At 46.7% G+C, this 23,863-nt stretch overlaps 1 protein-coding gene across 1 annotated transcript in view; it reads right to left on the bottom strand.

Moving 5' to 3' along the window:
• Positions 1-7,100: 7,100 nt before the first annotated feature.
• ATP2A2 (ATPase sarcoplasmic/endoplasmic reticulum Ca2+ transporting 2) overlaps positions 7,101-23,863 on the bottom strand; it is a 59,679-nt gene continuing 42,916 nt past the window's right edge. The window contains exons 11-21 of the mRNA XM_048514499.1: positions 22,808-22,939; positions 22,574-22,696; positions 22,113-22,331; positions 20,520-20,855; positions 19,666-19,886; positions 18,907-19,109; positions 17,349-17,434; positions 16,471-16,604; positions 15,923-16,040; positions 15,679-15,799; positions 7,101-8,001 (exon numbers count right to left, since the gene is read on the bottom strand). Of these exons, the coding sequence (XP_048370456.1) occupies positions 7,988-8,001; positions 15,679-15,799; positions 15,923-16,040; positions 16,471-16,604; positions 17,349-17,434; positions 18,907-19,109; positions 19,666-19,886; positions 20,520-20,855; positions 22,113-22,331; positions 22,574-22,696; positions 22,808-22,939 (1,707 nt within the window). The 3' untranslated portion in view covers positions 7,101-7,987. The remainder of the gene's footprint in view (positions 8,002-15,678; positions 15,800-15,922; positions 16,041-16,470; positions 16,605-17,348; positions 17,435-18,906; positions 19,110-19,665; positions 19,887-20,519; positions 20,856-22,112; positions 22,332-22,573; positions 22,697-22,807; positions 22,940-23,863) is intronic.

Genomic DNA, 23,863 nt, shown 5'->3' on the forward strand with positions numbered 1-23,863 from the left:
TTTTCAATTAAGCACAAGAGATAATTTCCCCTCTGTCTGCTTCTGGGAGGTCTACTGGAGTATCTTGCTAGTAAAGCAGTCCCTCGAATAATTATCAAGTCAACATATTAATCATACTTAGCATTTACATGTGTGTAATTTACATGTGTGTAAGGAGCAGCAGTGGCGTAGGAGGTTAAGAGCTCGTGTATCTAATCTGGAGGAACCGGGTTTGATTCCCAGCTCTGCCGCCTGAGCTGTGGAGGCTTATCTGGGGAATTCAGATTAGCCTAGGCGACTCCTACACATCGCCTGAAGCTATGTGACCTTAAGGCCAAGAAGCCTCGGGAGCTCTCAGCTCCTGCACCCACCTCACAGGGTGTTTGTTGTGAGGGGGGAAGGGCAAGGAGATTGTAAGCTCCTTTGAGTCTCCTGCAGGAGAGAAAGGGGAGCTATAAATCCAAACTCCTCCTCCTCCTCCTCCTCCTCCTCCTCCTCTTCTTCTTCTTCTTCTTCTTCTTCTTCTTCTTCTTCTATATAAAAACACTGCTTCTTGTGGTTTTTAGAACCTTGAAGGCACCCTGAGGACGGGGCTAAACGTCATACTGTAATATCCTTTCCTTCCTTTGGCACGAATTTTCAACTAGTAGCCAAACATGGTCAGCTGCCCCTGGCAGGAGAACTGCTCTGAAGAGGCAGAAACAGCTGGACGCCTGCCTTTGAGAGTTACCGGTTGAGATTTTTCTTCTTTCTAAGCTTCCGCTACCCCAACCCCGCAAAAAACTCACCTTAATTTGTGCCTAGCTTTGTAAGCTAGATTTCTAAGGAATGGAGTTGTGGGCTTGGTCCAAGATGATAAGTAGTCGAGTTTGATTTATCCTGCAATCCTCTTATTTTAGGAAAATATGATTACTCTCTATGATGGTATCAGTGTTATAATCCCAGGTAGAAGCTGTTATTTTTTGGATGATGGAAAAGCTCTTAGATCTGGTATCCACACAGGGGGCAGGTTATTATTTTATTTGTTTAGTGCTCTTTAGTATCCCTCTTTTTCTGAAGAGCTCATGGTGGCATAGATCATGTTCCCCTCCCCCCTTTTGTCTTTACAACCACCCTGTAAGGTAGGCTAAGCTGATACAGAATGACTGGCCCAAACTCACCCAGTATGTTTAATGGCAAGCAGGGAAATCTGAATCGGAGAAGCGAGTTGGAGTCTTTTCCTGATTGCAGCGAACCTTGGCACCCAGATGTTATGGACTGCTCTCATCAAAGCCTCTTCCAGCATGGCCAATTGGCCATGCTACAAGGGGCTAATAAACTGTAGGTCCATAACATCTGAGTGCCAAAGGTTCGCCACCACGGGTCCTAGGGATGCTCTTAACTCACAGGCAGTGTCAAACCTACGGGCGCCTCCTTATAGACATAGGGACCCGTCCAGATGTTATGGACCATCATGGGAACTGTAGTCCATAACATCTGGAGGGCTGCGAGTTTGACATCTATGTCTAACCACTGCATCCACCAGCTCATTTTAACTGTTTATTAAAATATTCTGCCATCAAAAAGCTGCCCAGAGCAGCTTACAAACGCAAGCAGGGACCACACCACGTAGTTGTATAAAGCACTATAAAAACATATTAAAACACTGTAAACACAAGAACTAAAAAAAAGGATTGGTAAAAACAGCTGTATCGCAGATCTCTATGCTACAAGTAGTCAAAGACTGAACACCATGTGTGTGTAAAGAGTCATCAAGTTGCAGCCAACAATTGACAACTCTATAGTGTTTTTTTTTCTTAAGCAGATCTGGTTTCCTTGGTGGTCTCCCACCCAAGTACTGACCATTTTTCTGAGATCTGACAAGATTGGGCTATACCAGGGGCTGATGGGAATTGTAGTCCATGAACATCTGAAGTGCCAGAGTTGGACACCCCTGGGCTATACCATACCAATTCACATTTCCGCTAAACCCCACATCCATGACTAAATTGCCCTCAAAAGCCTTTTAAACCAAGGGTTTGTCCTGCTAATATTTTTGAATCTGAACCCCTCTTCTTCGGGACATTACAAACTAGGCTTGGGAAATTCTGGAGATTTGTGTTGAATGCGCCTCAGAGAGAATGGAAATGGATATGGTAATGCGATAGCAGTGATGCCTCCAGTCCGCCCCTCCGGAAACCCTGTTCCTTTCCTCCAGGGTGTCTGTAATATCAAGAGAACTCCAGGCCTTGCCTGGAGACTGGGAACCAGAGGTGGGATCCAGCAGGTTCTCACCAGTTCCCGAGAGTGGGTTACTAATTATTTGTGTGTGCCGAGAGGGGGTTACTAATTGGGTCCGTTTTCCTCAGCCTCTCCACTGCTTCCCCCCGAAAGAGGCATCCTGGCCTTTGAATGTGAAGGTTCCATATAGCAATTATGACTAATAATGTCACTCCCCTGAACTGTTACATCCCTCAGGGTACCCGTAACCCATTGATTCTCAGCCTTTCAGGTGTACCTTTTATCTCTTCACCCAGTCCTCTATCAAAGAACTCTTGCGGTTTCCCACCCATTGCTGCATTCAGATTTGTGAGTTGGGGGCATTTTCTATAATGTGATGATGATTTAGAAATGACCTGGTGCAAAAAAATTTTTGGGGGTCGTGGTGGGGTGGCTGCCCATGGTGGGGGAATCCAACTCAGTTTTTGCCCAGGGCTCAGGTTTGCCTAGGTATGCCTCTGCCCCCTTTGCTGAGGGGGGGCTGGCGAGGGAACCTGTTACTAAAATTTTTGGATCCCACCACTGTTGGGAACCCTATGGGTTCTGCATGCTGCTTCATACAACTTGGATTAATCCTACTGCCTTTATTTCCCTCGCTACTCTTCTGCCAACTTGCAATAAAAGTTGTTGTGGAAAACTTTATCTAGAAGGGCAGAGGCCTGCTGTTCCGAAGTGAACTTCCCACATAGAAGTGGGGGGGGGGGGGGCAGATAAGTCAGCTTTAAGGCCAACTGTGTGACTCAGTGCTTTATAAACTTCCCAGATTTGGGCTGACTTCACACAGGGAAAATAAAGAAATTCTGCAATCTGTAATAGGGGAAAAACTGCGTGAGGGAGGGGGGTATCGAACAGTTTCCATCCCTTCCACCAGCTGTTGAACCGTAAAGGGACCGGCCAAGCTTTGTGATGTTTTTACGGTCAGCAATGTTTTCAGAACACTTTATTCCCACCCCACAGCAATTCGGTGTTCTCTGCCAATGCTCCTGAGCCAATAATCCGGGTGATTATGAGGCGGAGAATCACCTCTGTCGATTCAGTCTTATGTGCTCAGCTCTGAGTCAATCAACCAGCCCTCCATGTTGAGCTGCCGCGGGCCCTCCGTATTGCGATGAGTGTGAACCATCGCACAAACCTGTTAATACGGTTGCAAGTGAGGTAGATAGGGCTGCCAATCTCCAGGTAAGACCTGGAGACCCCCTGGAATTAGAAGAGACTATAATGATGCATTCCCCAGGAGGAAATTAAGAGTTTGACAGGGTGGGCTTTGGTATTCCATAGACCAGTGTTCCAGGTTCAGATAGCTTCCTTGGCACCTTCGCCAGCATGCCCAGCTGGCCATGCCGGCAGGGCCGATGAACAGTCCGAGAAGATCTGAGTGCGGTTTGCTACCACGGCTTATAGATTCAGGGGAAATGGAATCCTAGAGTTGCAGGGAGTAACTCTACTGATTACAATTATTCTCCTATCAGTCTCTCCCAGCATGGCCAGTTGGCCATGCTGGCAGGGGCTGATGGGAATTGTAGTCCATGAACATCTGGAGTGCAAAAGGTTTGTCACCACGGCCATAGACTCTAGGAGAAATGGAAGTCTTGACCCCCCCCAGCACCTTAGAGATGTTATGGATTCTACAATTCTCCCATCAGCCCTCCCAGCATGACCAAATGGTATTGACGATGGGAATTCGGTAGTCCATGAACATCTGGAGTGCCAAAGGTTCGCCACCACTGTCCTAGAGTGATATCAAATTCCCAGTGGCCTCCCTTCATGCCCCCCCCCCCCATCCAAGTACCACACCATTCAAATCTCCAGGGAATCTCCCTGCCTGTAAACTGGTAAACCTGGACTGTGACAGTTGCTGTAAATCCTTACCTGTAGTTGTTTGTTCTGGACTGGAAGAGGCACGAACGTGGCACCTACAATCTGCCTCCCATCCATCAAAAAAAAAAAACCCGAAGTGTGGCTCTGACTCCTCTTGGTCAAATGGAGGCCCTCAGGCCTTCACCCACACCATCTTCAGTCATCAGACAGTTGGTCCCTTTAATTTGTACCACTCTCTGACTTGGCCACTCCAATGTCCGCCTTCCAGCTTGGACTACTGCAACTCACTCTATGCTGGGCTCGCTGTCTCTTTGGGACTAATCTGGAAAGGAAAAAGCTTGTCGAGAAAGGGCAGCAGATTCCTCACTGGAACGGGCATGGAGAGGCAGTCTGTAGAAACTCCTGCTATCCTAGATGCCCTGGTTGCCCATTGGAATTCCAGATCATATCCAAGGTGTTAGTTTTGACTTTCAAGGCCTCGGGCTGTCTGGGGCACTCGTATTTTCGGGACCGCATTTCCCCATATTGGAGGAGGATGGTTCGGTCCTCCCAACATTAATCTTCTGATGGCTGGGACCTGTGCAGGGTAGCAAATCCATGCTTAGAGACCAGACATGTAATAATATCGCAGCACACAAGCCACTGGAGTCCACATCAGTGTGGGACTGACTTGTTCTGTGGGGTCTGATAGGGAGGGATCAGTCAGCCCTTGTAGAGCAGGGGATTGTGGACCCAGGCAAAGGCCCCTCCCGCACATGCAGAATAATGCATAATAATGCACTTCCACTTTCACAATTGTTTAAAAGTGGATTTTGCTATTCCGCACAGTAAAATCCAGCTGCAAAGTGGATTGAAAGTGCATTATTCTGCATGTGCGGAAGGGACCAAAGGTTGCATAAAACGGAGGCTGTGGCATTTGCAGTACAAAAGGGGGGGGGAGTCCCTTGTTTATGGTGGGGGGAGGAGTGGAAGTCCAGCGCTCTTTTCAAGCAAGTTTATTCTGGCCATCTCTTCCCCTTCAAGAAGTTTATACTGTTGACGCTGGTGCCATTCACACCATTAAAAAATAGATCAACTCAAGAAAGGATATTTATTGTTATGAAGAGGTTTCTCCGGGTTGTACTGGTTCTGTTAGTACCTTTCCTGACATTACTGGCATCTTCAGAGGATCCACTTATAATCCTGTTACAGATGCATGCTCAAACGTCCGGAGAGATAAGCTGTCGACGCCATGAGCACAGTTCCTGGGAAACCACCACCAAGACTGCCAGCTTATTCCTGCCTCTAAAAGCTCTCGGGACAATACCTCTCATTGGTGTTTCTTAAAGTTCCTCTTATTAAAGCAAAATGTTTTAAAAAATGAGATTGTATGGAATGAACACCACAATCTTCCCAATCCCCCCCCAAAACAGATAAATCACACCTGCACAGAAGAAGGAAAGATGGCATTTCGTGCAAACTCTGTGCTGCAAAAAGGCATCAAGACATGGATATTGAGAAGGGAGACCCACTGCAATTGGTGGCCGGGATCCAGAGTTAGAGGTTGCTTTGAAGGATGGGCTGGCCGTGCTTTGGCATTCTCCTCAGCCTTAGAATTAGTTTGAGTCGGGAAACACACTCAAACCCCCTTGAGGACACACACAGAAGGGATCGTTGGATCCCAGCCAATGTGACACACATCCAAGAACGGATCTAGACATTACACAGAACAAGTTGGCCAAACTCTCAGCTGCACAACCCAGTAATATCCAGAGATGGCAACATACCTCCCTCTACATACTCAAGCCACACTTTTCTCCCTTTCCCTCCAAGAAGTGTAGGGAAACATGGATAGGGTTCCTCACTCCCATTTTTAGCCTCACACCTCCCCTGTGTGTCTGGCTGGTCACTGCTTCTCAGCCATGAAGGAACTGAACCGAAATCTCCTTTCTTGGTCCGGTTGCCAACTCCAGCCCGGGAAAATCCTGGGGAGAGACCTCAGTAATAGTGCAATAGGAGTAATAGGAGCAGCAGTGGCGTAGGAGGTGAAGAGCTCGTGTATCTAATCTGGAGGAACTGGGTTTGATTCCCCGCCTAAAGCCTGCTCTGAGCTGTGTGGAGGGCTTATCTGGGGAATTCAGGATTAGTCTGTGGACTCCCCACACACATGCCAGCTGGGTGACCTTGGGCTAGTCACAGCTGGAGCTCTCGTAGCCTCCCACCCACCTTTCCTAAGGGTGGCAAGTTTGTTGTGAGGGGGGAAGGGCAAGGAGATTGTCAGCCCCTTTGAGTCTCCTGCAGGAGAGAAAGGGGGGGATATAAATCCAAACTCCTCCTCCTCTTCTTCCTCCTCTTCCTCCTCCTCCTCCTCTTCCTCTTCTTCTTCAATGCTAGAGTCCATGCTCCCAAACTGCCATTTTCTCCAAGGAAACTGATCCCTGTACTCTGGAATTCAGCTGCAAGTCTGGGAGAACTCCAAACTCCATCCAGAGGTTGGTATGCACAGTCAATATTGTAGCAACAGGATGGCTTTCTGTGGTGCCCTCCTAACTGCATATAGTCTTCACAAAAGCTCATGATTTTAAAAATGGCAAGGGGATCATTAGAAATGCCACCCAATCTTCTACGCCACATGAGTCTGGGACATGGTGCAGTCTTCAGACGTACTCTTACCACGGCTCTGTAATAAATACATGACTGCTAGCTAGTATTTAGTGCTAAGAATCGGCTCTTTCAAAACTTGCCCGTACCTTCTCCCTTTTCTTTTCTTCTTTATAATAAGTTAAGAAATGTTCATGAGAACATACTATCCTCAGTCCTAAATATACCATATGGCCAAGTAAGAATGAGACATGCAATATTATAGCACTAGACTTTGCTTTGCCAATGGTTATCATCGTACCTATTAAGGGCATGCTTGTTCATACCCTATTACGTTCTTAGTATGTCTATTTTTATTGTCTGTTTATGTCTCTTTTTTCGCATTTTAAACAATAAAACATTTATTATGAAACTTGCACGTACCAAGGGGCAAAAGAAAGCGGATCCAAACAACACGCCAACAGTGTTATCATAGAATAAGTTTATTTTACCTGAAACCAGAATGGTAGGTGTGATGCCCGTTATTGTCAGCATTGAATCAGAACCACCAATGTTATTTACAACTTCTAAAAAATAAGTCTCACGTGCTGCTTGAACAACGTTCATGATTAGGCTTCTGTTGCTGTTAAGATAAAACGCCATCACAACATGTGTATTGCACCAATGTGTGTCTACGGCTTTAGATTTAAATAAGTTACATTATTACAGTGCAAAATAAGTCTATTTGCACACTCCAAGATATTTTTTTTAAAAAGCGGAAGTTATGGAATCGAAGGGGTTTTTTTTAACAGTTTCTTCAAACGTTCAACAACAGTACCGTTGTCAATGAATCTGTATAAATAGAACTGCATATTGTACAGAGCTGTTTTAAAGTGGTATGTTAAGATACAATAGAGATTATTGGCTACTTACAACTGGAAAGCATGCATTACAATCCAATATTGTACATTGTATCAACTATGACATTTTACACAACGAAATATGAAAAAAGGAGAATAAAACTTGGCCGGTCACCACTCCTCAATTCTCGCTTAGCAGTTTAGGGAGACTGTTGTCTTCATGCAGCAAAGAACCCCAAAACTTCCTTGCAGAGGTCTGTTTTATCAGTTAAAAACTATATTGCACATTTGGAGATCTGTATATGAACTGAAGCTTAAAGAGCACCACACACTTCCTTCACAGAACACGAGTTTTCAGTTCTATTTTTTCCTCCCTCCCTAGGGAAAGAATTTTGTTTCTGTTTTCGTTTACAAGACTCATGCAGATAAGCTTCGTAGATGTTAGCTAAAGACGCATGCACACAACAAAAATTAATCTTACGTTTCTGCAAAATTTGCTTAGGGCTAAGTGATTACTCCAGTTTTGCTGCAAAGGGAAAAAAAGAAAGAGAAAAGAGAGAAAGATAAACATTAGTTAGAAAAGATGGATTTTTAAAAAAGACTTAATAAAAGCAAAACTTAAGAAAACAAAAACAAATCGAAAGCCTCAATAGGGATAGTGGGAAAATGTTAACTGACTTCAGGGCTCCCATTTTCCAGTGGGAGGAATGAGGGTTAATTGGAAAGCATGAATAAGTTAAAAGATGAGAGAACGTTCATTTAAGGAGAGTATTATTTTCTGCTCTCTCTGCAGACCCTGGCAAAACAGCCTGGGGAGCTCCTGTCAAAGGATTTGATGACTGGAGACCAACCAAATACCAAATATCTTGATTCGGTAGCTGCTGCATAAGGCAGGAATGGAAAGAGAATACAGAAGATCAGGCATTCCCTTAAAAGGTATCGCTGCAGCAGGTTGCTGAAGATCTTTCCTTTCAGGGCTTTCAGCACTCTAGAAGTCTACAGGTTTTTCCCCTATTGCCATGGGAACCAACTGAAGGTTGGTTGACACAATGCAGTCATGGTGGTCACCTCTGCTCGACTGCCCTGGCTTCATGGATGAAAGAAGCCACCAGACAGAATTCTACAGTCAGCAAGTATCTGTTCCATGCACGGCACTTAGCAGGCTGACGCATCTAGCTGAGAGTTATCAAGTGATTGCACCTGCCTGTATAGACCAGGGGTGTCGAACTCACGCCCCTCCAGATGTTATGGACTACAGTTCCCATCATCCCCTGGCAGTAGTCCATGATGGGAACTGTAGTCGATAACATCTGGAGGGGCACGAGTTTGACACTTATGGTATAGACCAACCCTAAATGCCAGGCATGTCTTCACCAAACCTACCCAAAAACCTGTAACAGTCGTAAGAAACTTTGGGGCAAGTCGGTGCAGCCTATTCATTTTGCTTTTGCCACTGCATTAAAGCTTGTCACGCTTGGGGGAAACTGCCTTTATCAGTCCTCTTCTATGGTACTTCCTGTGCATACAACAAAGAAACTTTCTGGATCTACCAGTTTTCCCTTGGCAACAGCGTTCTGCATTACTAACTCACTTAGGGGGGAAAAGGTTCAAATTCTAGTAATTTAATCTGGATTTTTCAGGTGCCAGGTCCATTTAAAGGATGAATTACTAGTTTAGAAAGCAATTATCAGGAGCACCTGGGAAATTACTAAAAGTATCAAAGGTACAACAGTCAGCATTACAGGAACTTGCTTTTCCCTCCTCCCCCCCCCCCAAATACAGTATCCAAGTCCCATTTTAATCTGCTGTGTATGGACACAAGGGCTGGGGGTGGACGGCCATGAAGGGATTTTCTTGGACAAGATTTTTCCACCAGATAATGCCAGCAGTGGTGACAAAGAAGATTAGGGGAAAGGCCTTGTCTAATTCAGGCTGCAAACCCTGTATTCTTATTTTTTAGTCAGTTTTTGTAAAATTTCTGGCTCTCCGTCCCCACAGAAGTTGGTGTTAAAGTATGCAGGTATCTTGTTCCTGACCAAGTTACTTTAAAAAACGCCCATTAGCAGAGATTAGGGAAACAATGATTAGGAAGTGCAAGAAATCAACGAGACAGGTGCAAGGACAGACAGTCTGGGTTGCTTCACCTATGCCTCGCCCCCCCCCCCCTAACAATCCCACCTTTTCTCCCCGTGTTCACCAACGTATCTAATCAGCCGTGTCTACGGAAGACTCTCGGAAGCTGCTGTACTGCATTTTATCACCACACAGGAGGGCCCCTTGCCCTGTGGACACCAGTTCTTTAAAAAGTACCGTTCAACCCGTTTATGCCAAACATTTTGTGTTAAAAAAAGGTTCTTAAAAAGACAAAGAGTCAATACTTCTTGTTTGAAAGAAAAGTTAACAATCCTGCCTCAGACGCTTCTAAGAAAGAAGTAGGGCTTGTGAATTGGTCATTTGAACACCTGTAACTGCTTTACCGCTTTCAGTAATTAGTAAATGGTCTGTTCTCCATGGATGTTATATTCGCTAGCTCGTCATCCCCTGCCAGCATCATGCTGGCAGGGGATGATGGGAACTGTAGTCCATAACATCTGGAGGGCCACGAGTTTGATACCTATGCTTTAGTAAGGCCATTGACCCAACTAGCTGTGGGTCTTCTACGCCAACAGTAGAAATCCTTCAGAATCTCAGGGAGGGAAACCCCTTGGCCTTGGTACCAGAGAGCACTTAGGACTAGAGATACTGGAGGCAGAACCGGGGAGTTTCCACACGCAGAATAGATGTGCTTCACTTCGTTGAGCTTTCAAGGTGGCTCCTTCCATTGGCCAACAGAATGCGAAGTCAACAGCCCAAATCCCAGGTGTTTTAATTCATAGGGAAGCTCTGGCCCTTTCGTGGTTTCTCCAGATAAACCATGGGATCACAATTCCCACCAGCCCCCATCAATTGGCCATAGTGGCAGGGGCTGATGGGAATTGTAGTCCATGAACATCAGGAGAGCCGCAGGTTGCAGACCCCTGAACTAGAAAGAGACCGCATGGCTCTCCAGAATGTTATGGACTACAGCCATGTCATCCCCTGCCAGCATCATGCTGGCAGGGGATGATGGGAACTGTAGTCCATAACATCTGAGGGGTCACGCGAAGTTCCGGACACCTATGAATCTAGAAGCTACAGCATACCTGTGTAGTTTAAAACTATCTTTAGCTTTTAACTCTTAGCGGTGTTGCATATGGTCAAAGACTACTGAACACTGGGCTGCACTTTAACGAGGGTTCCTGAGGTGGAAACCTACCTGGAAAAATGTACCCTTTAATTTTCTCCTTGAACTACCAGATGTGACAGGACTAACTGCGCTACTCCATGAAAAGAGCCTGTTGTATGCCCCCCTAAATGTTGATGGTCCCCAAGCTACATCCCCTGCTGCTGACGCCTTCTCTGCAGAGGGAAAAGTTAGTGGGCTAGTTCCCTGTCATGCCATCTCACCACTCGAAAAGGGATACTTTCCGTACAGAACAGCCACTCAGTCCCCAGTGGTCATGAACGCCCAGCACTGTCTGGAAGCAAGTCTTGCCAGTAATCTTTTAATCATCTTTTGTTATCTTCTGGCCTGTTAAAAGCTTACCTTCAAATTGCTCCCCATGCAGTTCACAAAGACGAGCAACTAAGGAAGCCGGTGAACAGTGGAAACTACACTTTAAAAAGAGACACGAATCTCCTTTGGACCTCATTAGGCCTCTGGCTATCTAACCCAGCGTTTTCTGCTAACCAGGGGGCCTTCCTGAGCCTCGTAGCTGGGAGTTCCATTTTGAAGGGCAATGGTGGTAACTTCACCTTCGGCATGGTACGATTCCAGTGCCTCAGCTGCAACCTCTCCTACATAACTCACTTATCTAAAGCCATGTAGATTTCCCTCGAGTATCAGAGCGAGAAATTTGAAAGGCCTGGCTGTAAAGTGTTGCAAGACGGAAGCCAGACCGTGTGTAAACACTTAAACATCCAGAAAAGAAGACTCTCCCAACAGGAGCAGAAAGAATCTCTGTGCCCACCAGAGAAAGAGAAAGCCCCTGGATCTGGGCAGGCAAAGGGAGAGCTCAGGCGCCCTCCGCACAAGCAGAATAACGCACTTTCACAATTGTTTGCAAGTGGATTTTCCACACAGTAAAATGCAACTGCAAAGTGGATTGAAAGTGCATTATTCAGCATGTACGGAAGGAGCCTAGGACAGCCATTTCAGAATCCTGTGTCGCACCAGGAGCTACATAGCACGCTGGCACTTCCCTTGCGAAGAAGGATGGGTCACAAACTCATGACCGTTTTTATGCCTCCATTTGGTTCTAGCTCCCTTTTCAAGCAGTCATGCTGCAGATACAGACAAACCGGGTTTTCTCTGCCACTGTCCCGATACTCACTACCTGGTCTAGCTCAAATGGAAAAGGCTCTTATTTGGGATGGCAGCTATGAACAGCAAGATGCCTTAGAACTGTCTCTTAAACTCACTTTTGTGCGAAGTTAGGAAAACACAAACTAATGCCCATTAATCCAACTTCAGCACAGTCCACTAATACAAAAGGGGACCCTGACTAACAAGACCTATTGCTAGTAACACGGACAGAAGCAGGGGTCTTACAAAATTAACCCCTTGAGGAACCGCGCAGGCTCCAAGGGATGGGGAGGGGAGAATGGTGCCCAGGGATAACACCCAGTTCTGGGCACCCTCTCCCTCCTCTTCCTCTCTCTCCACTGCCCGGGTGCTACACCCTTACCTTAAGTAGTTGTAGGTTGCCTCCTCAAGTTCCTGGGCGGCCCCGCCCGCCTGCTCCTTCAGCTGGTAGAGGCTCTGCTGGCTGAAGGAACAGCCTGGTGGGGCCAGTCTGAGGGGGTAGCCAGTTTGCTCCCTCGGCTGGCAGAGGCTTCTCTGATTCCTCAGAGGAAGGATTGCCATATGAAGCTGTAAGAGCTGGGCAGGCTGTGGGCAGCTAACCAACGGGATGAAATGCAGAGAGGCTTGTCCTGGGTAGTGTAAGGAGGCAGTCCCTGGTCCTGGCTATACCATGCGCCAGACCTCAGCTTTTCCCCTGCCCTCTCTCCCGCCAGCCGCTAGTTAGCCAGTTCTCCAGTCCAACAGGACCGGAGGGGAAACCCGCCAATAATACGTCAAGGTGGGGGGTACTGGGGATCCTCTCTTTCGGACTCTTGATGGGTGGCAATCTTGCTGTGTTGGGCAGGCCAGCACCCAGCTGCGAAGGCTCACAGCATGGTTCTGAATGCCTGTTTGGGTGTTGGCTCAGTATATGAAGGAGTTTCTGAATTTTGCCATCAGAAAGCCTTCAAGTGTCCAGTGCTTGTCACAGTGACAGTGTATTCTAACTCTGGCCAGAATGTGTGAAGCCAGCACACTTCACTGCCAAAATGATGCCCTTGTGAGCTTCTTTAAGCTGTAATAAGATTAGTCCATTTACTGAGCCGCGGTAGGAGCACCTTAGACTTCCAGATGGACTACATGGCTTCCATCAATTTCCCCGCCAGCATGGGCTAATTGGGCCATGCTGGCAGGAGCTTCGATGGGGAATTGTAGTCCATAACATCTGGAGTACAAAAGGTTCGGCCACCACTGGCTCTACAATCTCACTTCCGCTACTGCTTTTTTCTGCAGCACAGCAGAGCGCAATGGGCGATTCGCCAGAGGAACATACGTAGTCAATGACCCAGGCAATTCCCCTTATATTGGGTCACGGGGTGCCCACAGCCCGTCTGCGCAGGTCATCTCGCCCGCTGCTAGGGGAGCCTGCAAGGCGGACTGCCCCTTCGGCCTGGCTCCTCTATCAGGCCCCTCCTTCAGCCGGGCATGGGCAGCCTGTGGCAGGTAGCTGTTGGATAAGGTGGGTGGAGCGTATGGGGTTAACGGAACAGGTGTTGCCCCCCGGGCGCAACTTCCAGTACGCACTCTTCCTAAGCGGCAGGAGTCTTCTGCCCAGCAGGAACAATCAAGGAACTGGGTTCAGATCAAACTACTTAGAAATTCTAATTCGCAAGAGCCGTGACCTGTTATTGCTGGCAAGGCTCATGACGTCTTTGAACAAAGGGGGGGGGGGAACCACTCCAACACCACCCAAGTTGCATGTCATGACAAGCAGCATAGGGCTGGTAGCCAGGTACCCCCGCTTCTTTTGAGGAGCTCCCACCATCAAGCTATGCTGCAGATACTGACAGTTGCTAGAGGAGAACGAACGCAATTTCAGAACAAGAGCTGTAATTTTCTGAGCCTCTCAGGGCACAACTCCCACCAGGTTAGTTCTAAAGATTAAGCAGGGAGAAACTGCAGACACAAATGCCCTGATGGTTCGAGTCATTTGGCCCTTCTGCTACTGGATGTAGAGTGCAAAGAGTGGTGATAATAATGTAGCACAGCAGAATTATCTGACAAAACGCAGCATGAAATGGAGGAAAAATTAGCATTTATTCTTTGACATGTATACAGCATATGCTTTTTTTTTAACAGCACATCACCACTGGAATGGTGAAATGGAAAAGAAATACTCACTTCAGTCGATGAATGTTGGAAGGCATTGGAGAGAAACACCACACAGTTAGGACTGTTAATGAACTTACACATTGTTGGTACAGGGGACCTAACTCTTAGTAAGGGGAACACTCTACATCATCAGGCGCTTAACATTTATCTTATTAGAATGTCGATGGTGGTTAGTGTCACATTAAAAATACAAAAAATAGTTCCCATAATAAAATATGTTCTATTTGGTCATGTAGGTACTTACAGATTCCCCTACAAAACACAATAATAACGCCATCAACACACGCACAATCGGCAGGAAACTTCTGTTACTTTTCCACTTCAGGCTAGAAGAATGTGGCCAGCAGACCACTATGCCCCAAGATGTGTCACTGACAGTAAGAGGTTTAACAAAAACCAGTAAGAACTCCAGATGTGGAAATCTGAGTTATTTGCTTCCGGGTCCCGTTCCCAAATGCTCAGATGTAAAAACAAAGAAGGGGGGAAAACCGATGGGACAAAAAGGTTTTTTTTAAACACATGCAAAAATATATATATTGATAATTAAAAAGGAACTCCGTTTCCTAGGGCTTAATGGAAAGGAAGCCATAGAAATCTCTCAATTAAAAAGTAGTTTTATTATTTTTTGTTACTTCCTGCTTGAAGTCCATCCAGGTAACCCTCTCTCTCTCTCTCTTCCGCTTCTCCCCCACCCTCCCAGAACAGGCAATGCTGGTGAAACAATGCTGTTACAGTAAAAAATAATACGACCTTTAAATAAATAATTAAAAAATCCCTACTTGTGTTAAGGGGAGAGGAGGGGGAGAACACCCACCATAGAACGTTCACAGGCTGCACCTGGAATGGAATTTTCTGCACTAGCTAGAACAGGCATACCTCTCGTTAAGATGGTGTAAACAAAATTAAGTCAGAACTTAAAATGCAGAAAGTGGGAGGGGAAGAAAGTCTGGGAGAATAGAAGAAAAGGGGCTAGGGAATATACCGAGGTAGCCGTATCCTTTGCCCAGCGCAGAAAAAGTCCAACTGAACGACAAATTGAGATTAGATGACCATGCAGAAGACACGCACGACTGCATGCTTTTAGTTGCAGAGAAAAAAAAAGACACGCAAAAACATTCATTCCCTAAAATCTGCTACCAATTGAAGTTTGCTAATAGTGTCCACTGGCACTCCCCCCCCCCAAAAAAAACACTTTTGTTTTTTTACAAGGATGAGTGAACTAGTAAACAGAACACTGTACATGCTTTCTCCTCTACAAAAAATATTTGCATAAAATAGTGTTAATTTCTCTGTACATGTCAATGGACACCCTAGTTGTGTAAAAAAAGGAGGGGGGGGAGGAAATACTGCTCCCCTACTGGAGTCGGGGAGAAAATCCAAAAAAAATCTAGGAATATGAAACCTCAGTCACCGGCAAATATGTTCATGTGAAAATTCAGCAGAATAAGACAATTGCTTTTAAACAATAAAATCGATTTAAGTTAAACATCTCTGTCAAACTGTTATCACTTCAGGTCAAGACAAGAACATGTCGCTAAAGTTAGTGTCTGTGCTATACAGCCAGATAACCAAGGGCAAGGTAATGAACACAAACGGCCAGGAAATCCCTTTTCTTGGAAGTGCATGCGATGAGGATCGGTTTGGTGGCAGGCAGCAGACTATCTTTACCAGGCTCTAAGTAGTTACGCGCCACAAATTTAAGTGTCTCATCCAGGAGAATGACGGGTAGCGAGATTTTCAACACCATCAGCCACTGGGTCAGATTCAGAGGCGTGATTTGGAAGATCAGCTGTGAAAGCGGAACAGAAAAAAGAAATGGTTAAAGTCTTGCCGCAGAGCCAGGAGGCGGAAGGGAGACCCCAGAGGTTCCTGGGAAGAGCAGCTTTGGCTGGTGATTCTCCAGCAAACTTACTGGCAGCGGCTCCACATAAAGGATGAGGAAATGAAGAGACATGGAAAGGCAGATGGAACCCAGCAGCCAGACGTTCTCCCATGGAGGCATCCGTAGCAAGGACTGGTTCTCTGACAGGCTGCAAGAAACAGTGCAGACGTGAGATTTCATCGTTCCATGGTGCTTTGCTCAGCAGGCAACTAATACCAGGCCTGCTGCACATCTAATATGCTGCAAACATTCCTGTATATATATTGTTGAAGGCTTTCATTCACGGAATGGTGGTGTAGAAGCCATGGTCGCAATTTATTTAGCAGTATTTTTCTGATTGCAACTTGTATCTGTATGGCTGGCATCTTCAGAGGATCCTCTGAAGATGCCAGCCACAGATGCAGGCGAAACGTCAGGAGAGAATGCTGCTAGAACACGGCCATACAGCCCGGAAACCACACAGCACCCAAGAAATTCCTGTATATAGTGCTTTTTGCAACAGGACACAGGCTGTGAAAGGCTGGTGAGTGAAAGCAGTCACGGCAGACCCAAGGGGGGGATAGGATAAACAAACTCACCTGTTGAGGGCATTGCACATCTCAATAGTGACCAAGACGGACAGGGCCATCGTCATAGGATATGGAGACTCAAAGACAACACAGTCGACACCGTCAAAATCTGGGTTTTCATCCTTGCACTGCAGGAAATGGCTCTGGAAGACGCAAGGCACAAGTCAACCTAGCTACACTCTGTCTTGCAGATCAAAATAATCTCATGCTGGCACTGCATAAAAGGACAGCTGCTGCACTGTGACTTTAACAAGAACAGATTAATCACAGATTTTATATCTTGACACAGGTGAAAACTGGTGGCCTCTTTATTTATTTATTTATTTATTTATTAATTAATTAATTAATTAATTAATTAAATTTTTATACCGCCCCATCCCCAAGGGCTCTGGGCGGTGTACAACAGAACTAATACAACGAGTTCAGGAGCGAACAATATAATTAAAACAACAACGACCCATAAGGCTCCATCATTAAAACATACTAAACCATACGAAATTTTGTTAAAACAGCGGTAATCATAATAAAAGGCGCCCAGTGAGTCCTTACTCTTAAAACCCTCCCCTAGGGAGCAGCCGGACTCCTCCATAGGAGGATTATCTAGATGTAGACGAGCAGGGGAGCCATACTCAGCGGCTGGTAACTCCAAAGGCCCGGCGGAACAACTCGGTCTTACAGGCCCTGCGGAACTCACCAAGATCCCGCAGGGCCCGGACAGCTGGAGGGAGAGTGTTCCACCAGGCCGGGGCCAGGGCTGTAAAAGCCATTCTCAGATCTCAGTATCGTACTCAAACAATCAAGCTAAGCTAGCCGTTGTCTCAAAAAATATGAGCTTTGCTCTGAAACTCTAACAGTGTTTCGGTTTTTGAAATAATAGGAAGTAATACCAGCTGGTAGAAGGTGATTCTTGGGCCGCCGTCAGCCGCGATAAACCACCAGGCGGCAGCCCCCACGGTAGCAGCTCCAACGTAGCCTTCGAGAGAGAAAAAGAGCACACGACTCAGCAGGCCGAATAATGGAGCATCTGTGCTGCCAGCTGACCTCACCTGAACTCTCCCCTCCGCACAATAGGTTACTGTGCAACCTTTGCCCGTTTCCTGTAATTGGTACCCACGCTTAGATCTCAGCCCCCCCATTCACTGCAACTGGACTCTTCCCAAGACCACGTCTCATCTTTTTAAAAAGCCCTCGCTGCACACGGCGACAGGGTACAAGCTTTTTGTGTGATGAGTCTACGTGAGGGTGTGCGCTGCCAGGTCACACCTGACTCGTGGCAGCCCAACAGGGTTTTCAAGGCAAAATACATTGGCAGGTGGTTAGCCATTGCCTGCCTGCCTCCACCTGAGCTGGGAGAGTTCTGACTGGCCCAGGGGCACCCAGCAGGTTTCATGTGTGGGAATAGGTGTCAAACTCGCGGCCCTCCAGATGTTATGGACTACAGTTCCCATCATCCCCTGCCAGCATCATGCTGGCAGGGGGTGATGAGAACTGTAGTCCATAACATCTGAAGGCCACGAGTTTGACACCTGTGGTCGAATCTGGTTCTCCAGATTCGAGCCTGCCGGTCTTAACCATGACATGCTGGCTTTCTACACGCACCCCACCCCCAATATCTGTAACTGTCATCCAAGTTAACATAAACTGTGCTGCTTCCTCTTGACAGCCAGCGTGGTGTAGTGGTTAAGAGCAGGTGCGCTCTAATCTGGAGAACCAAGTTTGATTCCCCGCTCTGCCACTTGAGCTGTGGAGGCTTATCTGGTGAACCAGATTAACTTGTGCACACCAACACAGGCCAGCTGGGTGACCTTGGCCTAGTCACAGTTCTTTGAGGTTTCTCAGCCCCACCCACCTCACAGGGCGTTTGTTGTGGGGGGAGGGGGGAAGGGAAATGAGATTGTAAGCCCCTTTCAGTCTCCTTACAGGAGAGAAAGGGGGCGGATATAAATCCAAATGCTTCTTCTTAATCACAGCCATTCTTAGTGGGTCAGACCAACCAATCCTGGTTGGTTGGAAACAAAAATGCATAAGCATAAGCATAAGCATTTTATTGTCATTGTGCATCCACAACGAAATTTACAGCAGCATTCCTCGATGCACACAATTTCAGACTCATACCCCATCCTCCCTTTCCCCTTCCTCCACCCATCCCTACACAGCCCCAAACACATCAACACGAAGCCGCGGAGTTTAGCATAGCCACAGCTCTAGAGTAGAAGCTGTCTCTAAGCCTCTTTGTCCTAGTTTTGATAGACCTGCATTGTCTGCCGGATGGTGACAGTTCAAAAAGAGAGTGTGCTGGATGAGACGGGTCTCTCAGAATATTTTGGGCTTTTTTTAGGCTTCGGGAACTCAACTCAACTTTAGCAGCAACTCAACTTTAGCAGCATCACTGTAGGGCCACTGCAGAAGTGGGCCGAAATGTCAAAAGACAAGGAGAACACTCACATCCAATTGCCAAATAACGGAAAAAGAGCCAGCCAGAGATCAGGGGCTCCTTAGGATTGCGAGGAGGTTTGTTCATTATGTCCAGGTCGGGGGGGTTGAATCCCAGGGCCGTGGCAGGGAGGCCGTCAGTCACAAGGTTCACCCACAACAGCTGGACGGGAATTAAAGCTTCAGGGAAACCCAGAGCAGCAGTCAGGAAGATACTACCAAAAAACAAACACACACAGAATTACCCCCTGTCCTGCATACTTTTACTCTAATACAATTGTACCTAAGCTTCCTCATCACAGATAAGAGATCCATCTCAGGTTTTCCATCTACCCCAGTTTACCGAACCCATGCCATTCCAGGTTAGAGTTCTTTACAGGCATTTCAGCAGCAGGCCTCCATGTTTTAGAACTAACATCTGGTGACTAAAATGCACGTGGCCTACGGGAAAGAGCTTCAGACCTACATCTGTCAGAGTGGGAAGCCGCTGGCACCTCTGATCCCCACTCTCTGCATCCAAAGCAGCTGAAATAATGAATAGCATTCTGGTTTGGAGACACCCAAGACCCTGGGGTAAGAAACCATACCACAGACATAAACCCAAAAGTGAAGTTTTCTGGCGTGGCATTCCCCCCTTCAGCCTCCCAGACAACATCCCGACAGGAAGGATTCCTGCAGCTGCTTGATTTACTTTCTTGGGACGGCATTTGTCCCAAGTCACCAGCATTGCCTCTAGTCCCCGGAAGAGCTGCAAATGCTGGAGACACCTACCAGACAACCTCCCCAACATTGGAAGAGATGAGGTAGCGAATGAACTGTTTCATGTTATTGTAGATTGCACGGCCCTCTTCCACAGCAGCTACGATCGTTGAGAAATTGTCATCCGCCAGCACCATTTCTGAAGCGGTCTTCGCGACCGCGGTGCCCGACCCCATCGCAATTCCAATTTCTGCCTTCTTCAAGGCTGGGGCATCGTTTACACCATCGCCCGTCTGAAGCACAAAGGTTGAAAGTTGACACAGAGGACCAGGCTGACGTTCAAGTGTTAACTCTACTTGACCCCCAGCTCCCCAACGTGAGGTTTATAGAACTGGCTGGAGAAGGAACTCTATATATGCTCATGGATGTCCTTATTTCTGCTTTTCAAAGTTAAGGCTTCGAACATACAAACAATTTGCAAACTAAAGCCTGTTTCTATCAACCAAAAACTGGGACACCCCCCCTCCCCACACACACACCCATACCATACTCCAAGAAATAATTAATGCAAGCAGTCTCTCTACTGATTGTGAGTTTTCCAGGATGCATGGCCACGGTTTGGTAGTTTCTGCTCCTATGGCTCCCAGACATTGATGTGGGTGAAATGTTAGAAGCAAAAACTACCAGACCACTGCCTCACAGCCCACAAAACCTACAACAGCCGGTTAATTCCAGCTGCAACAGCCTTCAACAATACAGCCTCTCCTGAATTTTTGTACTGCCAAGATACCTGCCTGGATTTAATCTCTAATAAAAATCAACTACATAAAGCAAACCCACTTCCCCCACCCATTATTATACACTGCTCTTCATTTAGGCACTAGATTTTTCTTCATGTAAGAAGCTACTTGTCCCCAACAACTTACCATAGCTGTGATCTCATCAAAAGACTGCAGAAACTCAACAATTTTAGACTTGTGAGAAGGTTCCACGCGGGCAAAGCAGCGGGCATTTAGGCAAGCGTCCCTCTGGGCAGCTGGGGTGAGTTCGTCAAATTCACGGCCAGTGAAGGCTCTTGAGGTGACATCCTCGTCTTCTCCAAAGATGCCGATGCGGCGACAGATGGCCACCGCGGTCCCTTTGTTATCCCCAGTTATCATGATCACACGAATGCCGGCTTGCCTGCACAGCTTTATGGACGAAGCCACTTCAATTCTGGGGGGATCCAGCATCCCCACACAGCCGACGAAGGTCAGATTGGTCTAAAATAAGATTGGCAATTAAAGTCAGGTCTTCTATGTCACATCACCTATTGTACAGTAACAAATGTAGTTGCCTTACACTGAATCAGACTGTTAGTCCACAAGTTCCAGTACTGCCTATTCAGACTGGTAGCAACTTTCCAGGATTTCAGGCAAAGGTTGTTCATTTCATCTACTGCACAGACTCCTGAGTTCAGTTCAACGACCTTTAACGGCATAGTAACTCAGTAATTAAATACAATAAACCCTTTTATACATGTTCATCAACGACAGAACATTTAGCTCCCGGCTCCAGAATCTCCTTACAGGCACCATTCAAGAGAAATATAATTAATTATCAGCAAGCTCTTCAAGAGCCATCAGTAAAGGTTCCGAATATTTGCTCCTAGGCCTGTTGTATAGGGGGCAACACAATAAAGCATGAAGAACAGACTCTTCACACGCAATTCCACAAGCACGGACTTTTTGGCTGTAGTTGCTGGGGTTTGAGCCTGGGACTTTCTGCACGCAAAGCACCAGCAACTCCTCTGAAACAGCCCTTCCCATGACACCAAGTTGCGTGCTCTCCTTGTTCAACAGAACAAGAGTCTTACAATTTTACACTACAGTAGTGTTAAAGGTAAAGAGCTTTGGACTGCAGTACTGCAGCTTTGCCCCACGAGGCAGCATTTAAGTTTAATTTGCAGCCATTCTTAACAGCAGCGCTGTGATGTTCATCAACTACGCAGCAGTGGCGTAGGAGGTAAAGAGCTCGTGTATCTAGTCTGGAGGAACTGGGTTTGATTCCCAGCTCTGCCGCCTGAGCTGTGGAGGCTTATCTGGGGAATTCAGATTAGCCTGGGCACTCCCACACACGCCAGCTGGGTGACCTTGGGCTAGTCACAGCTTCTCGGAGCTCTCTCAGCCCCACCTACCTCACAGGGTGTTTGTTGTGAGGGGGGAAGGGCAAGGAGATTGTAAGCCCCTTTGAGTCTCCTGCAGGAGAGAAAGGGGGGATATAAATCCAAACTCTTCTTCTTCTTCTTCTTCTTTTACAGGTGGTAAAGGCAGGCAGAGAGTGAGTGGCTCCAGATAAGGCCATCAAGTCAAAGATCAGACAGACTTGAACCAAGATCTCTAGAGTCAAAGGGCAACACACCACCCAGGCTACCCAATGAGAAAAGTCTTTACTCCTTCATTTGCGGCATGTGCAGATGGTGACTGTTCTCTTGGCGCGGGGACAAAGAAGCTCAAGCAAAAACACGACATTACACTCACCTCGTAGCTGATGAAGTTTGCAGAATCCTCCAGGTTCATTTCATCCCTCCTGGGTGGATTGTCGTGAGTTGCCAGGGCTAGACAACGCAACGTGTCTCTGCCCGTGCCCCACTCTCGGATGACGGTCAGGATCTTCTGCTTAATTCCAGGTGTCAATGGTATCTTAGTGCTTCCGACCCGGACGTGTGTACACCTGTCAATCACACCTTCAGGAGCACCCTGCAGGAGCACAATACACAAATGGATTAGCCTCGTCAGCCAGAATCGAGTTGAGTCGTTTGCCTTCCTGCCGTAGACCTATTAAGAGCACACGTAAAGCAGCGGCTCCCTCACTCCAGGAGCTGAAATACTAAGCCTGGATTTATTTGGGGAGATTGTGCTGCAAATTCGTTTTGGCAAAACCTCAGGAGCCCTGCTGCCTTTTAGCTGATTACCAACCGCGACCCCATAAGCATGCTTGCCTTAATGAACATCTTGCTCATGGCGATCCGGCTGGGCTTGTTCGGCGTGCAGTACACGGACATCGATTTTCTATCTCGTGAGAACTCGAGAGTGAACTCTTTCTTCATGAGTTGCTTTATCACCTGGGAGGCCAAGGGGAAGACGGGCAATGTCAGAATTGGGACTGGAATGAGCTTGGGCAAAAGGAGACTTATTTAATCCAGTTCTGTGTGCACAATTGTAGAACCACTGACCGAGTTGCAAGCATTGGCGCGTTCAATTCTGGACAAGCCTTTCAATTCTGTGTCAAACACGTTCATCTTCTCCACCAGACAAGTGAGGGCGGTCTCGGTAGCTTCACCAACCTTCTCATATACTCCCTTTGCCTTCGTTCAAAGATCAAAACACGTTAGTGCAATAGCAGACTAACCTAGAGCCGCAACTGTGAAGGGTTTGGTAGAACACATGTCCACAGAATCAGCGTAATCAAATAACCACAGCTTTTAAAAACATTATCCTGTCTGCAATCTGCTACACGTTGCCTTTTAAGTTCTGATAACAGCAGCAGACATATCCTGTCGCAAAAAACATCTGAAACGTGACAATCCTTTCAAGTCTCTTCACTGAGAAGTATGAGCAGGTCAGTTTATCTTCAATTTCATGTTGCTCAGGGTTTTTTTGGAGGGGGGGGGGCTGTGCTATTCATGTGCTCCTACTCTGTTGCCTTGTGTTCTGAGTACGAGGAACAAGCATCAAGTTGCCTCCTTCCAACCCCACTAGCAATGTCTAACCAAGAGAATAATTCTGTTTGCTGCACATTCTGCTCTCTTTTCCTCCATCTCTCCTCAGCCTCCAGCTTTCTCCTGCCCCCCTTAACTGCAGTGCTGTGGAAACACAGGGTCAGAGCATTTGTAAGCTGTGTTTTTTGGCATCAAATGGAACCATCAAATGCCATTTTTTAAAAAAAGAGACGTCCCCTTACAGTGGTGGCGAACCTATGGCACTCCAGATGTTTGTTTGTTTGTTTATTAGTTTTATATACTGCCCTATCCCCAAAGGGCTCTGGGCGGTGTACAACAAAGTTAAATCATAATACAGCTAAACACAATCAAAAACTAAACAATTAGATTCCAATATAAATAGATTACTAAATCCCCATTAAAAACAGCGGTTAGTACAAAGTTTAAAATCGAAATCGGGCGCCCAGCAAACCCATTTTAAAACCCTCCCTAAATGGGAAGACTGCTGGCTCCATCAATAAAAAGATATAAACAGAAACGAGAACAGGAGGGGGGGGGGCACCATCAACG

This window comes from Sphaerodactylus townsendi, linkage group LG13 (assembly GCF_021028975.2).
Source record: "Sphaerodactylus townsendi isolate TG3544 linkage group LG13, MPM_Stown_v2.3, whole genome shotgun sequence".
Classification (NCBI taxonomy): Eukaryota; Metazoa; Chordata; class Lepidosauria; order Squamata; family Sphaerodactylidae; genus Sphaerodactylus; species Sphaerodactylus townsendi.